At 35.9% G+C, this 17,642-nt stretch overlaps 1 protein-coding gene across 1 annotated transcript in view; it reads left to right on the forward strand.

The window, feature by feature from the left end:
* NOL10 (nucleolar protein 10) overlaps window positions 1-17,642 on the forward strand; it is a 142,990-nt gene that overhangs the window by 31,964 nt on the left and 93,384 nt on the right. The window contains exons 2-4 of the mRNA XM_074288237.1: window positions 6,314-6,516; window positions 8,009-8,054; window positions 11,793-11,891. Of these exons, the coding sequence (XP_074144338.1) occupies window positions 6,451-6,516; window positions 8,009-8,054; window positions 11,793-11,891 (211 nt within the window). The 5' untranslated portion in view covers window positions 6,314-6,450. The remainder of the gene's footprint in view (window positions 1-6,313; window positions 6,517-8,008; window positions 8,055-11,792; window positions 11,892-17,642) is intronic.

The following is a 17,642-nucleotide window of genomic DNA, read 5'->3' on the forward strand; positions in this document are numbered from 1 at the left end:
TCTTTGTCTCCCAGTCTCCTTGGCTTTAAGTCCCAGTTAAAATTCTACCTTCTACAAGAAACCTTTCCTGATTTCCCTTTAATTTTAGTGTCTTTCCTCTGTTGGTTATATCCAACTTGTCCAATTATGCCCTGTGTATAATTTGTTTATACATGATTGCTTGCATTTCCCCCCCTTGTTAGATGTGAGCTCCTTGAGAACAGGGACTGTTTTATTTTGTTTTGTTTTTCCCATAGGATTTAGCATAGTGCCTGGCATCTAGTAAATGTTCAATAAATGCTTGTTGACTGATATATTCTATGATCCAGCTATATCCTGGATATCTCCAGTGCCAGGGAATGTTCACACATATCCCTACCTCCCATCTTCGCTAGCTACCTTCAAGATTGAGCTCTGATCCCACCTTTTTCAGGAGGTCTTTCCTTCCACCACCCTGAAATCCTTTTCTTCTAGATAACTTTAGACTATGTCTATACATAAGTATTTGCATGCTGTAACTTCTATTAAAATACTGGTTCTTTAAGAGCAGGGACCACTTTTTTGGGTTTGTTTTCTATTTTCTCTGTATTCAACAAATATTAGCACAGTGTTTGATGTATAGTAAACATTTAGCAAGTTTTTGTTTATTGACTGTAGGCTAACTGACATCAAACCTAAATTTGCCTTTTTCGACATATCCTTCCATTGTTCTTGGTTCTGCTTTTTGGATCCAAACAATTCTGATCTTTCTTTCCTATGATAATCCTTCAAATACTTAAAATCAACTTTTTTATCCTCTTCTTTCATCCCTTTTCTTCCTACCTCTCCCAGGGTGTTCTCTTCTCCAGTTAAATATCAATACCTTCAACTTGATTCTCTTATAACATGAACTCAATGACTTTCAAAATGTCAGCTCTCCTCCTCTGGACATTTTCTAGCTATTCAATGTTCTTCTTGAACTGCAAACCCAAGGACTAATCCTGACACTCCATATGTTCTGGGCCCCACAGTTTAGGATAGATTTTGATAAACTGGAGAGTTTCAGAGAAGGGCAGTGAGGATGATGAAAGACCTTGAGTTTATGGTATACCAGCTGTAAACTAACACAAGGACCAAAAAAAGAGAAAGAAAAGAAAAGAGAAATAAAGAGACTGAAAGATAGTCTAATCACTGGCTGAGAGAACAAAATATTGATATAGTTGCACATTGCTCATTTGGAAGGGCAATTAGATGGTATAGAGCACACAGTGCTGATCCTGGAGGAAGAAGGACCTGAATCACCTGTCCTTATTCCAAATTCTGTGCCAAATTTGATTCAAGTTAATTACATTTTCAGTTGCCATCCCTTCAAAAATAGTTGATATCTTTTGTTTTTGTCATTTATATTTCCTATTGTGTTCCTCTTCCCTCTCCTTCTCAGTGAGTTCCTTATGTTAAAATATAAGAGGAAAACATTTCAAAAAACAAATCTGTATTTCAAAAAAAAAAATCTGACATTATGTGAAATATTCTATAGCTCATGGAGAAGAAGTATCTTCTTAAATGTCTTCTTTGGGACCAAAGAAGCTTGGTCATCATAATCCACAGCATTCAATTTTGATTATTTTGTTGTTACTTTTTTACAAAGATTGTTATAGTAGTCATAAAGTGGGAGTAAGACTGTGTTCCCTTTAAAATTATCATTCTGAAACTGTTTCCTTTTGATCTTGGAGTCTCAGGCCCTCCTGGGAAAGCATATCTCCCCAGATAAGTTGTGTCTTTATTCAATTAGAAATCTTGGTCAAAAAGTACCCCATTGATTTTTTTGGGTGATGCCAGACCCTTTTAAATTCCAACTGGAGATCTGGGTTGGATATTGATAAACATTGGATATTGATAGGCCTGGGGACTTTGACTTTCTTTTCAACCTGAAATCTGAGCCTCAAGATTCCTTTTTAAGGGGCAATTTCTGAACTCATTCTTTGAAGAAGGTCTAAAGCAGTTTGCTCTGCCTCTTTGGTATAGCTGCTAGGACCGTGCCTGCTGAGAAGGCATTCTCTTCTCAGTGCCAGCCTCTATTTCCCTCATAGGACTTTACCATTAAAGAAGTCAGTCTCTTAGCAAAACTGGCTTCCTATCCGAAAAATAAATTTCCATTTTTGCCATTAATATTTCGGGTTCATGAATTCTTTCACATTGAACCTCTTCACTGACTAGAAAGACAACTCTCTGCACTGCCACTAACCTCATCAATCATATATTGTTTTGCTAGTTGCACCTACTTCACTTTGAACCATATCATGTAAGTCTTTTCATGCGTCTCTATACTTATTACATATGTTCCTTAGAGGAGAACCATCCCTTTTAAAGGAACAAAGCAGATCAACATCAAATGAAGCATGACTTGTAATAACAGCCTCCTCAAACCAGTCCCTTGACTCATCAATTCAATGCAAATGAGCAAATATTTGTTTAGTACTTACTTAGTTCACAGCATTGTACTTTTCACTAAAGATATAAAGATTAAAAAGAAATTATAGTCTTAAGTTTACATTCTTTGGTTCCATTGGTTTATTGGATGCTAGGATAATATTTAGGAAGAAAAGAACGCACATTAGCTCTTTTCTCTTGTTCCAAGGATCCATAAGGTAATAAGTCATCCATGAACAACTATAATATTACCAAGAATAGTTGAACAAATGAACTTCTAATTATTTTTAGCTGCATCTAAGGTATGGAAAAATCTGGGTTCAAATCTGACCTCAAACACTAGCTGTGAGACTCTGGGTAAGTCATTTAATTTCTGTTTGCCTCAAAAATAGGGAAAATAATAGCACCTATTTCACAGGGCTTTTTTTTTTCAAGTGTTCTTTTTTATTATTATTAATTTTATAATTATACAATTTTTTATGACAGTATATATGCATGAGTAATTTTTTATAACATTATCTCTTGTATTCATTTTTCCAGATTTTCCCCTCTCTCCCTCTACTCCCTCCCCTAGATGACAGGCAATCCCATACATTTTACATGTGTTACAGTAAAATCTAGATACAATAAATGTGTGTAAATCCAATTTTCTTGTTGCACGTTAAGTATTGGATTCCGACGGTATAAGTAACCTGGGTAGATAGACAATAGTGCTAATATTTTACATTCAATTCCCAGTGTTCCTTCTCTGGGTGTAGTTGTTTCTGTCCATCATTGATCAACTGGAAGTGAGTTGGATCTTCTTTATGTTGAAGATATCCACTTCCATCAGAATACATTTTCATACAACACTGAAGTGTACAGTGGTCTTCTGATTCTGCTCGTTTCACTCAGCATCAGTTGATGTAAGTCTCTCCAAACATTTCTGAATTCATCCTGCTGGTCATTTCTTACAGAACAATAATATTCCATAACATTCATATACCATAATTTACCCAACCATTCTCCAATTGATGGGCATCCATTCATTTTCCAGTTTCTAGCCACTATGAAAAGAGCTGCCACAAACATTTTGGCACATATATGTCTCTTTCTGCTCTTTAGTATTTCTTTGGGATATAAGCCCAGTAGTAGCACTGCTGGATCAAAGGGTATGCACAGTTTGATAACTTTTTTGGGCATAGTTCCAAATTGCTCTCCAGAATGGCCGGATTCTTTCACAACTCCACCAATAATGCATCAGTGTCCCAGTTTTCCCGCATCCCCTCCAACATTCATCATTATTTGTTCCTGTCATCTTAGCCAATCTGACAGGTGTGTAGTGGTATCTCAGAGTTGTCTTAATTTGCATTTCTCTGATCAGTAGTGATTTGGAACACTCTTTCATGTGAGTGGATATAGTTTCAATTTCATCATCTGAAAATTGTCTGTTCATATCCTTTGATCACAGGGCTTTTTGTGAGGATCAAATGAGAATAATTGCAAGGCACTTAGCACAGTTTTACCTATACACACAAATATGTGTGTATGCACATATGCATATGTATATATTAATATATGCCTATATTTGCTATGATAAGGAAGACAATGACTTCAGTTTTCTATCACAGTAATTCCAAATATATCTCACCTTCTAAATATACCCTTGAAATAGTCACAAAGTTGAACAAAATCAACCAACACAGTAAGCTCTTCTGACAAGTTTGGGAAAGTCTGAGCAGAAGAAAGGGGTATCTCCATAAACCTAGTAATCGGAATCTGAGGCGGCTAGAAAATCTGAGAGAAATATAACTGTGGACAGGACTGAGAGCCAGAAAGAATATTCAAGAGAGATAAAAGTGTGCAGCATTTCAATAATTGTAGTCCTTTGCCTCTTTATCAAGAGGAACATGTGTGTTTATCTGTTCTTCATTGATCAAGTTTGGTTATTATAATTAACTGAATTCAGGTGATTTCTTAGTGTTATTTTATTATACATCATTGTAGTTATGTATTATACTGTCCTGATTTTACTTTCTTTGTTTTGTATTAATTCAAAAAATCCTTGAATGTCTTATATTTTTCATCTTTTATGGTTTTTAATATTCTGTTACATTCATGTAGCATAATTTATTTGGCATTTCTATTTTCTTTTCCTAGTCTTTTGCTACCACAAAAGTATAACAATGGATAGTCTGGATATATATGGCACTTTTTTTTTTTCTGTTTTTGACTGTTGTGCCACAGTTTCCTGTTATTGTTGTGCTCAGTTTCCCTAAATTGTCCTGCCTCAGTTTCCCTGAATTGTTCCGCCTCAGTTCCTTGAATTGTTCTCCATCCCCCTGGTTACAATCCCCATTTCATGTTCATTAGGACTGAGATAATTAGGACTGTGGAGATTTGGCCACACTGGCATTTCAAAGGAATCATAAAACTGCAGATGTCCTCTCTCAGATACCTAATTGGCATCCTCTATCTCTATCTCTAAGTTCCAGACTTTCTGTCTCTAGTGAATACCTCCTTCACTCCCGGTTTATCAGAATTTATGGTCCTACCCCGAACCGGCAGAACTGAAATGATGGTCCCTTCCTGGAAATTCCCACGCTCACCAATGTTCGGATTCACCCCTTGCCTTTGTCTCCCCTGATCTTAGAACCATATGTAAATCACTGGAATCTCACATTCGATGCTGGATTCTTTAGAGACGAAAGTCCAATTCAGCTCTGGAGGCAGAACGTATTCTGCCCTGCCTCTAGACTATTTTTCTTCTCAGAAACCCAAATATTACAAAACTCTCTAATCTCTACCTTGCCTCAGTCTCTCCCGCATTCCATGACCATCACAGAGTGTCTTCTTAGTGGTGCCCTAACTAGGAGTGAATGATTTAGTGACTCCCCCCCACCCCCAAATAAGTCCTATTATTTTCTAGAATAGTTGGTTTAGTTTACAGGTCCTCTATCAGCATGCTATTATAGAATCATAGATTTAGAACTGGAAGGAATTGTAGAAGTCATCAAATTCAGCATTCTCATTGTACAGATGATGAAACTGAAGCACAGGAAGATTAAAGGACTTATCTGTGATCATTAACTCAAGTAAGAACTTATGATGAGTTTTTCCTGACTGAAAACCCAGAACTCTTTCCACTCTTCCATTCTGCTATTTGGAAAAAGATCATCATCAACAACCACCAAAACCATTTCTATGACGGCCAAATAAGTTTAGGGGGATAAAATGAGATATTAATCAAATATTAAAATATTAAATGTATTATCTATACATGATAAAAAAATTTAAAGTTTTTTTTTTCCCCCTTAAGGAGCTCACATTCTACTGGGGAATATACCACATAATGAAATAAGGTTATAATAATTTTTAAAGTTATGTAATTACTGAGCATAGTCATTTCAAACACTAGGAAACTCGAGGTCCAGAAGTCTGTCCAGGGGTTCTCAAACTACGGGTTTTCTACCCACAAAGAACATCTTTAAGCAATCTTCTTGTTCCGTCATTTGACTCTGACCCCATTTGGGGTTTTCTCGGCACAGACACTGACGCGGTTCATCATCTCCTTTTCTAGCTCATGTTACAGGTGAGGAAACTAAGGCAGGCAGCCTTAAAGGGACTTATTCAGGGCGCCCAGGTAGGAAGTGCCCGAAGCCAGACTTGAATCCGAGAAGGTGAAGCTTTCCTGCCCCGAGCTGGGGCCCGCCGCTCACCGCACCACTCCCGTGCCGGTCAGGAACGGAGCTCGCACTAATCTAAGTTTCGCATTTAGTGCTAGGAAGGTGTTGGACTACTCTGTGCTGGAGTCATACCACACCTACGGTCTGCTCACTTTATTTTTGAAGCGAAATAACTCGCTAGCGCGCTCTAGGAAATGTGAAGGGTGGGATGGGAAAGGAGGTCCTTCTGTTAATTTTCCCCGCCTTCTCTATTCCTACAGCAACAGCTTTCAGTTTCCGGTCGCCGACTTCCGGACAACGGAAGTGCGTCATAGGAGCGCGCCGTCGCCACTGCTCCTGGGCTACTGTGAGAACTTTCAGACTTGCATGCGTGAGGCGTTGATGGGAAGGAGGCACCATGCAAGTCTCCAGCCTCAATGAAGTGAAGATTTACAGCCTGAGTTGCGGCAAATCGCTTCCCGAGGTGAGTTTCGTGCCTTTGTCCCGGTGCTCCTTGGGTAGCCCGGGCCTGTTCCTCACGCCAGCTTTCCCAGCACCCGCATCTCATGCTTCCCCCCCCCCTCCGGGCACGCTCAGGGCTTCATCCGACGGGTGAGAGGCCTTCCGCCCGGGGCCCACGAGCTTGTGTGTACTTCCTGTGAGGATAAGCGTGCTGGGAGGAAACTTAGGAATCATCTGGTCACGCTCACATTTTAGACATGAAACAGACTCTGAGAAGTTAAATAACTTGTCTGGGCTAATTACGCAGCTAGTGCTGCATGGGAGCAGAAGAGAAGATGGAACTAAAAGTTAAACAATTAGAGATTTCTGCAGGTGGGGTGGGTAAAGTTAGTGGCTGTGTCTCTACTGGAAGTATGCACCCCGGAAGAGGTCTGAGAGCATCTTTTTTTTTTTTTTGTCTGACCTCAATAATTTGCATTGATGATTTGATTTAAAGGTAAAAGGCCATAAAAATCATTTAGTCAGAAGCGATTGCTTTTTAGATACTTTTATGAAATTGCATGTTGATAGTAATCCTGGTTATTGCCTGTTACTTGTGAGTTCTCTTTTTACTGTCTCTTTATTCTAGCCCCGATTTATGTTGTCCAAGCCAGTCTTTTAGTTGTTGACATATCCTAAGTTGCATTTGACAAGTGTTTCCGGTTTTTTATTTCTTCTGTTTGTATTGTTTATAAATGATTTTGTTTTATTTCATTATAAAGGTACCATGGTTACCATGGAAAGAGTCTGAGGACTTTTGTTCTAATTCTCCCCCTCATGGTTACTAGCTTGTGTGACCCTAAGCAAGTCCTGGAACTTTTCCGGGGCTCAGTCTTTTCAACTGTAAAATGGGAGGAGACAACACTTGGAAGTTCTTTTCAAATTTAAATCTGTGATTCTAAATGTATTGCCAGAGAAAAGTCATGTCTTTTTAATACATCTTGAGATGAATATATTTGTCCTTCCACCAAAGCTGATAATAACATTTCCATGTCTTAATTGATCTTGTGAATTATTAAGACTAAAAGCTCATCATCTTGTGACCAACTTTCTGATGATATAGTTTGGAATTTCCTTAGATTAACATTATACTTTTTTTTTTCCCCCCTGAGGCTGGGGTTAAGTGACTAGCCCAGGGTCACACAGCTAGGAAGTGTTAAGTGTCTGAGACCAGATTTGAATTTGGGTCCTCCTGAATTCAGGGCTGGTGCTCTATCCACTGTGCCCCCTAGCTGCCCCTGATTAACATTATACTGAAAACTTTCCAGGTTGGTAGGACTTCTCAGAGCTTCTGTTTTGCTCATTGCCACCGCCCTGTGAAGAGTTTAGTGGAACTTAATTGCTTTGGTTATAATTCAAAAAAATTTCCCCCAAAATGAGGTTCTGCATTTTATAAAGTTTAGAATGTTCTTAAAAAATGAGCTGTCTCACTTTTATATAATATAATGATTATGAGAAAATTCGTTTTCTTTTAGTGGCTTTCTGACAGAAAGAAGAGAGCATTGCAAAAGAAAGATGTTGGTAAGTTTATTTTTTTTATTTTACCAAGCCAGTATCATTCTCTTAAGTTTTATTTGCCACCCAACTTATAGACCCAAGAAGAAGCATTTTTTAATTAAACTCATATATAATTTGTAAATCAGTGTTTGAATCACAAGTCCTTCTAGAAGCTTATTTGATTTTGGCCAAATATGTGTAAAAAAAGACTAAAATATCAAAGGCATATCAATTGCTTAGGATATGGGAAATAATTTTCCTTAAACTTTTTGCTGTTTTTTCCCCCCCATATGTCACATATTTTCTTTAGATTGATTGTTTTACTTTTTTATCCTCTTTTTGGAAAGACTGTAGTTTAAAAACTTTTTTTTTTTTTTTTTTTTTTTTTTTAAACATAGTATCATCATAGTATCATAGTTGTAAATACAGAGAGGACTTAGAAGACTTAGTATCAAGCTTGAAAGTTAGAGTATAGGGGCAGCTAGGTAGGGGGGTGGTTAGAGCACCAGACTTGAAGTCAGGAGGACCTGAGTTCAAATCTGGTTTCAGACACTTAACACTTCCTAGTGTGTGACCCTGGGCAAGTCACTTAACTCCAATTGCCTCAACAAAAAAAAAAAAAGAAAGAAAGAAAGAAAGAAAATTGGAGTATAAAATTGAAGAAACATAAAAATTATAGTCTAGTAATATTTGTTAATAAACATTCAGTCTTATCACTTCTGTTCTGACAAGTACACCTCAGATTTAAACTTCCTTATTTAGAGTTTAATAGCCTCACTTTTTCAGCAAGTATTTATTGAGGAACATGTTACTTTATAATATCATGTTTGGTATTATAGTAACAGCAATTCATTTCGATAAATTTTTATTATTTCTTATTCCAGGTAGGGATTCAAACTGTAATTTTATTGTATAGACAGCTCCCAAATGCATAAACTACTACTGCTACCAATAATTTATTTAATCTTAGAGAGCTCTCTAGAGCACTGAGAAGTTAAGTGACTAGGCAAGGATTACACAGCCAGTATATACCAAAAGCATAATTTGTATGTAAATCTTACTGATTTTTAGCTCACATCTCTCTATTTACTATTTCATGCTGTCTTAATTACTTAGTAACTACTAACAAAAAAAATTTTTTTTAAATAGTATAGATTAAAAAATAAATTCAAAACTGTGATTTATTTTAAAATATATTAGCCTTAGTAAAAGAATGCCAGATTACTTTTTTGGGGGGGTCTCTCCAATTGCTTTTATTTTTGTTTTTTTTTCCCCTGGATTTTAAATTTGTTGTTATTGCTGTTATAATAATAATAAGCTGGAAGCTTTTTTGTTGCCTACATACACACAAACACATACACACAGTCACACACACAGACACACTTTTTAATAGTATTTTATTTTCCCAAATACTTGCAAAGATAGTTTTTCACCTTTACAAAATCCTGTGTTCCAAATTTTCTGCCTTTCCCCAAGACAGCAAACAATCTGATATAGATTTAATGTGCAGTTCTTCTAAACATATTTCTACATTTATCGTGCTGCACAAGAAAAATAAGATCAAAAGGGAAAAAATTATGAGATAGGAAAAAAACCCACCACTACCAAGAAAAGGTGAAAATACTATGCTTTGATCCACATTCAGTCTCTATAGTTCTCTCTCTGGATGTGAATGATTCTTTCCATCACAAGTCTTTTGGAATTGCCCTGAATCTCTTTACTGTTGAAAAGTGCCAAGTCTAGGGCAGCTAGGTGGCACAATGGATAGAGGACCAGCCCTGAAGTCAGGAGGACCTGGTCTTGGACCCTTACACTTCCTAGCTGTGTGACTCTGGGGAATCACTTGATCCCAATTACTTCAGCAAAAAAACAAAAACAAAAACAAAAAAGAAAAGAGCCAAGTCTATCACAGATCATCTCATAATCTTGTTGCTTTGTACAGTGTTCTTTTGGTTCTTCTTTACTCAGCATCAGTTCATGCAAGTCTTTCCAGGTTTTTCTGAAATCAGCCTGTTCATCATTTTTTATAGAACAATAATACTCCATTATATTCACGTACTATAAGTTATTCCACCATTCCCCAACTGATGGATATCCAGTCAGTTTTCAGTTCCTAGCCACTACAAAAAAGGGCTGCTACAAACATTTTTGCACATGTGGGTTTCCTTCCCTTTTTTATGATCTCTTTGGCATACAGGTTAATGATACTACTGCATCAAAGCTCACCCTCTATTCTTAAAAATAAAAACCAAACCCTCACTTGATACATTCATTCGTTTGCTATTGTCTTATTTCTCTTCAGTTTCATGTTCTAACTCATACCCAAAATTGTCTTCAATCAAAATGTGCCTCTACTTTTCTTCTGGTTCTCTTTCTACCTGACTGATTCTTTCTTAGTCTTCTTTATTGGATTGTATGTCTGTGATGATGGATGACTTCCAAATTTATGTCCTGGACTTTCTTTTCCCTCTGTTCTTTTTCTCTTGGTGATCTCATCAGTTTTTATGGATTCTGTTATTTTCTTTAGACTGATTATTCTCAGCCTAAAGTATCCAGCCCTATTTCTCTCTCCTGATTCCAGACATCAACAAATGCCTTTAGATTTTTTTTTTGTCCTATAAACATCTAAATTTCAGCATGTCAAAACCACATCATTTTTACACCCAAACCCTCCCCCTTTTAAACTTACTACTTTTGAGAGCACAACTATTTTGTCAAGTCACCTAAGCTCTTAAATCCTCACATTTCTCCCTCCATATCTAATCTGTTACCAAGTCTATTGTTTCTATCTTCATCACTTCTCTTATATGTGTCTCTTTCTTTCTCCTGAGACTATTACCCACCTGTGTAATCCTTTATCAACTAATGCCAATCTGGACTATTGAAATTAATTTCTGGTTGGTCTCCCTGCCTCAACTTCCTACTCCAGTTCATCTTCTACTTGGTAGCCAAAGTGATTTTCCTAGAGTATCATGTCATTTTAATTCTCACCTAACTTCAGTGGCTCTAAGATCAAATAGAAAGAAAATTCAGGTTTAAACTCTTTATGTAAAACTGAGCCTTTTACTCAACTTTTTCTTTTTCACACGTGAATTTCTTTCATGTATTCTACAATATAGTGACATTGGTCTCTTTGCTGTTCCTGGCACAAGATACCCCGTCTCTGACTTTCCCTGTATTTTCATTGGCTATCCTACTGCGTCTTGGCTTCTTTTATTAATTCTTGACTAAAACTAGATCTTCTACAAGAATCCTTTCCTGAGCTTCCTTAACACCAGTGACTTCCTTATGAAATGATCTTCAAGGATCACATATAGATTTTATTTTACTATTGCTGTTTATATCTTGTCTATTTCATTAGACTAAGCTTCTTGAGGGCAGGAACTTATTTTTGCCTTTCCTTGTCTTTTCAGTGCTTAGCATAGTGTCTGGCACCTAATTGGTGCTTTTTGATACAAACATTTGACACAAACATTTGTTTTTATCTTAATTTTTTTTTGCTGAGACAATTGGAGTTAAGTGACTTGTCCAGGGTCATATAACTAGGATATTTTAAGTGTCTGAGGCCAGATTTGAACTCAGGTCCTCCTGACTTCGGAGCTGGTGCTCTATCCACTGTGCCATCTAGCTGCCCCAATATATTTGTACATGGAAATTGGGGTTCTTCTCCTCCCCTTTACCCCCCAGTGTAGAACAGGTAAATACTTGGTGAATTTCATGCAACTGTTCATTAATTTTTTTTTTTTTTCTGTCTTTCTATAGATATTAGGAGGAGAATTGAACTTATTCAGGATTTTGAAATGCCCACAGTTAGCACCACTATCAAAGTGTCAAAGGATGGGCAGTATATTTTAGCAACTGGTAAGTTTTAATGTTTATAGAAAATGTGATAATGAAATTATTCACTTTTTAAAAATCCAATATATGAATACATATTTATACAATTATTGTGCTACCCAAGAAAATCAAACCAATTAAAAAAAAGAGAAGGAGAAGCAAAATAAAATGCAAGCAAACAACAACAAAAATAGTGAAAATGCTATGTTGTGACCCACACTCAATTCCCACAGTCCTCTCTCTGGGTGTAGATGGCTCTCTTCATTACTAAACAATTGGAAATGTTTTGAGTCATCTTATTGTTGAAGAGAACCACATCCATCAGAATTGATCGTCATATAGTCTTGTTGTTGCCATGTATCTCCTGGTTCTGCTCATTTCATTCAGCATCAGTTCATATAAGTCTCTCCAAGTCTCTCTGAAATCATTCTGTTGGTTGTTTCTTATAGAACAGTAATATTCCATAACATTCATATGCCATAATTTGTTCAGCCATTCTCCAATTGATGATCATCCACTCAGTTTCCAGGTTTTTGCCACTACAAAAAGGATATGAACAGATAATTTTCAGATGAAATTGAAACTATTTTTAGTCATATGAAAAGGGGCTCTAAATCACTATTGATCAGAGAAATGGAAATTATGACAACTCTGAGATACATTACACACCTCATATTGCCTAAGGTGACAGGAAAAGATAATGACAAATGTTGAAGTAGATGTGGGAAAACTGGGACACTAATACATTGTTCATGGAACTGTGAATGGATCCAACCATTCTGGAAAGCAATTTGGAACTATGCTCAAAAAGTTATCAATTATTCACTTTTTTTTTTTTTAAAGTTTTTTTTTTTTTTTTAATTAATTTTATAATTATAACTTTTTTTTTTTTTTTTTTTGACAGTACATATGCATGGGTAATTTTTTACAACATTATCCCTTGTACTCACTTCTGTTCTGAATTTTCCCCTCCCCTTAGTGGCAGGCATTCCCATACATGTTAAATATGTTATAGTATATCTTAGATACAATATATGTGTGCAGAACCGAATTTTTGTTGTTGTTGCACAGAAGAATTGGATTCAGAAGGTAAAAATAACCTGGGAAGAAAAACAAAAATGAAAACTGTTTATACTCATTTCCCAGTGATCTTTCTCTGGGTATAGCTGATTCTGTCCATCATTGATCAACTGGAACTGAATTAGATCTTCTTTATGTTGAAGACATCCAATTCCATCAGAATGCATACTCATACAGTATTGTTGTTGAAGTGTATAATGATCTCCTGGTTCTGCTCATTTCACTCAGCATCAGTTTATGTAAGTCTCTTCAAGCCTCTCTGTATTCATCCTGCTGGTCATTTCTTACAGAACAATAATATTCCATAACATTCATATAGCATAATTTACCCAACCATTCTCAAATTGATGGACATCTATTCATTTTCCACTTTCTAGCCACTACAAAAAGGGCTGCCACAAACATTTTGGCATATACAGGTCCCTTTCCCTTCTTTAGTATTTCTTTGGGATATAAGCCCAGTAACTTTTGGGGCATAATTCCAGATTGCTCTCCAGAATGGCTGGATTCTTTCACAATGCCATCAACAGTTTTCCCATATCCCCTCCAACATTCATCATTATTTGTTCCTGTCATCTTAGCCAATCTGACAGGTGTGTAGTGGTATCTCAGACTGTCTTAATTTGCATTTCTCTGATCAATAGTGATTTGGAACACTCTTTCATATGAGTGGAAATAGTTTCAATTTCATTATCTGAAAATTGTCTGTTCATATCCTTTGACCATTTATCAATTGAAGAATGGCTTGATTTCTTATAAATTAGGGTCAGTTTTCTGTATATTTTGGAAATGAGACTTTTATCAGAACCTTTAACTGTAAAAATATTTTCCCAATTTGTTACTTCCCTTCTAATCTTGTTTGCAGTAGTTTTGTTTGAACAAAAGCTTTTTAATTTGATGTAATCAAAATCCTCTGCTTTGTCAGCAATAATGATCTCTAGTTCTCCTTTGGTCACAAATTCCTTCCTCCTCCACAAGTCTGAGAGGTAGACTATCCTATGTTCCTCTAATTTATGATCTCGTTCTTTATGCCTAAATCATTGATACATTTTTATCTTATCTTGGTATCTGGTGTTAAGTGTGGGTCCATGCCTAATTTCTGCCATACTAATTTCCAGTTTTCCCAGCAGTTTTTGTTAAATAATGAACTCTTATCCCAAAAGTTGGGATCTTTGGGTTTGTCAAACACTAGATTGCCATAGTTATTCACTATTTTGTCCTGTGAACCTAACCTATTCCACACTGATCAACTAGTCTGTTTCTTAGCCAATACCAAATGGTTTTGGTGACTGCTACTTTATAATATAGTTTTAGATCAGGTACAGCTAGGCCATCTTCATTTGATTTTTTTTTTTTTTTTTTTCATTCCTTTGAAATTCTGGACCTCTTATTCTTCCATATGAATTTTGTTGTTATTTTTTCTAGGTCATTAAAATAGTTTCTTGGGAGTCTGATTGGTATAGCACTAAATAAATAGATTAGTTTAGGGAGTATTGTCATCTTTATTATATTCGCTCAGCCTATCCAAGAGCACTTAATGTCTTTCCAATTATTTAAATCTGACTTTATTTTTGTGGCAAGTGTTTTGTAATTTTGCTCATATAATTCCTGACTTTCCTTTGGTAGATAGATTCCCAAATATTTTATACTATCGACTATTTTTTATTTTATTTTTTTAAAATTTTATTTATAATTTTTTTTGACAGTAATTTTTTTTTTTAACATTAACATTTTAATAACATTATCCCTTATATTCATTTTCCCAAATTATCCCTTCCCTCCCTCTCCTCCCTCCTCTTGATGACAGGCAATCCCATACATTTTACATGTGTTACAATATAACCTAGATACAATATATGTGTGTAAATACCATTTTCTTGTTGCACATTACGTATTAGATTCCGAAGGTATAAGTAACCTGGGTAGATAGACAGTAGTGCTAACAATTTACATTCACTTCCCAGTGTTCCTTCTCTGGGTGTAGTTGTTTCTGTCCATCATTGATCAACTGGAAGTGAGTTGGATCTTCTTTATGTTGAAGATATCCACTTCCATCAGAATACATCTTCATACAACATTGAAGTATACAGTGATCTTCTGGTTCTGTTCATTTCACTCAGCATCAGTTGATGTAAGTCTCTCCAAACCTCTTTGTATTCATCCTGCTGGTCATTTCTAACAGAGCAATAATATTCCATAACCTTCATATACCATAATTTACCCAACCATTCTCCAATTGATGGGCATCCATTCATCTTCCAGTTTCTAGCCACTACAAAAAGAGCTGCTACAAATATTTTGGCACATACAGGTCCCTTTCCCCTCCTCAGTATTTCTTTGTGATATAAGCCCAATAGCAGCACTGCTGGATCAAAGGGTATGCACAGTTTGATAACTTTTTGGGCATAGTTCCAAATTGCTCTCCAGAATAGCTGGATTCTTTCACAACTCCACCAACAATGTATCAGTGTCCCAGTTTTCCCACATCCCCTCCAACATTCATCATTATTTGTTCTTGTCATCTTGGCCAATCTGACAGGTGTGTAGTGGTATCTCAGAGTTGTCTTAATTTGCATTTCTCTGATCAGTAGTGATTTGGAACACTCTTTCATATGAGTGAATATAATTTCAATTTCATCATCTGTCGACAGTTATTTTGAGTGGAATTTCTCTTTGTATCTCTTGCTGTTGCATTTTGTTAGTAATGTATAAAAATGCTGAGGATTTATGTGGATTTATTTTGTATCCTGCAACTTTGCTAAAGTTATGAATTATTTCTAATAGCTTTTTAACAGAATCTTTGGGGTTCTCTAAGTATACCATCGGCAAAGAGTGATAGTTTGGTTTTCTCATTACCTACTCTAATTCCTTTAATCTCTTTCTCAACTCTTATTGCCGAGGCTAGCATTTCTAATACAATATTGAATAGTAATGGTGATAGTGGGCAACCTTGTTTCACTCCTGATCTTACTGGGAAAGGTTCCAGTTTATCACCATTACATATGATGCTTACTAACGGTTTTAAATATATGCTCCTGATTATTTTAAGGCATAGTCCATTTATTCCTATACTCTCAAGTGTTTTATAGTAGGAATGGATTTTTGTCAAATGCTTTTTCTGCATCTATTGAGGTGATCATATGGTTTTTGTTAATTTGGTTATTGATATAGTTGATTATGCTAATAATTTTCCTAATATTGAACCAGCTCTGCATTCCTGGTATAAATCCTACTTGATCATAGTGTATTATCCTGGGGATGATTTCTGTAATCTTTTTGCTAATATTTTATTTAAGATTTTAGCATCAATATTCATTAAGGAGATTGGTCTATAATTTTCTTTCTCTGTTTTCAATCTACCTGGTTTAGGTATCAGTACTATGTCTGTGTCATAAAAGGAATTTGGTAGGACTCTTTCAATCCCTATTTTTTCAAATAGTTTATATAGCATTGGAGTTAATTGTTCTTTAAATGTTTGGTAGAAATCACATGTAAATCCATCTGGTCCTGGGGATTTTTTCTTAGGGAGTTGATTAATAGCTTGTTCTATTTCTTTTTCTAAAATGACACTATTTAGACTATCAGTTATTCACTCTTAAGTATATTGTAGTAATGCTTAGGCTTTTTTCTTTTTTTTTTAATTTTATAATTATAAAATTTTTTTTGACAGTATATATGCATGAGTAATTTTTTTTTTTTTAATAACATTATCCCTTGTATTCATTTTTCCAAATTTTCCCCTCCCTCCTTCTACTCCCTCCCCTAGATGACAGGCAATCCCATACATTTTACATGTGTTACAGTATAACCTAGATACAATAAATGTGTGTAAATCCAATTTTCTTGTTGCACGTTAAGTATTGGATTCCAAAGGTATAAGTAACCTGGGTAGATAGACAGTAGTGCTAACAGTTTACATTCAATTCCCAGTGTTCCTGCTCTGAGGTAGTTATTTCTGTCCATCATTTATCAACTGGAAGTGAGTTGTATCTTTATGTTGAAGATATCTACTTCCATTAGAACATATCTTCATACAGTATTGTTGTTGAAGTGTATAGTGATCTTCTGGTTCTGTTCATTTCACTCAGCATCAGTTCATGTAAGTCTCTCCAAACCTTTCTGAATTTATCCTGTTGGTCATTTCTTACAGAGCAATAATATTCCATAACCTTCATATAACATATTTTACCCAACCATTCTCTAATTGATGGACATCCATTCATCTTCCAGTTTCTAGCCTCTATGAATAGAGCTACCACAAACATTTTGGCACATACAGGTCCCTTTCCCCTCTTTAGTATTTCTTTGGGATATAAACCCAGTAGTAGCACTGCTGGATCAAAGGGTATGCACAGTTTGATAACTTTTTGGGCATAGTTCCAAATTGCTCTCCAGAATGGCCGGATTCTTTCACAACTCCACCAACAATGTATTAGTGTCCCAGTTTTCCCACATCCCCACCAACATTCATCATTATTTGTTCCTGTCATCTTAGCCAATCTGACAGGTGTGTAGTGGTATCTCAGAGTTGTCTTAATTTGCATTTCTCTGATCAATAGTGATTTGGAACATCTTTCATATGAGTGGATAAGTTTCAATTTCATCATCTGAGAATTGTCTGTTCATATCCTTTGACCATTTATCAATTGGAGAATGGTTTGATTTCTTATAGATTAGGGTCAGTTCTGTATATAT

The sequence above is a fragment of the Sminthopsis crassicaudata genome, chromosome 2 (genome assembly GCF_048593235.1).
Source record: "Sminthopsis crassicaudata isolate SCR6 chromosome 2, ASM4859323v1, whole genome shotgun sequence".
Lineage (NCBI taxonomy): Eukaryota > Metazoa > Chordata > Mammalia > Dasyuromorphia > Dasyuridae > Sminthopsis > Sminthopsis crassicaudata.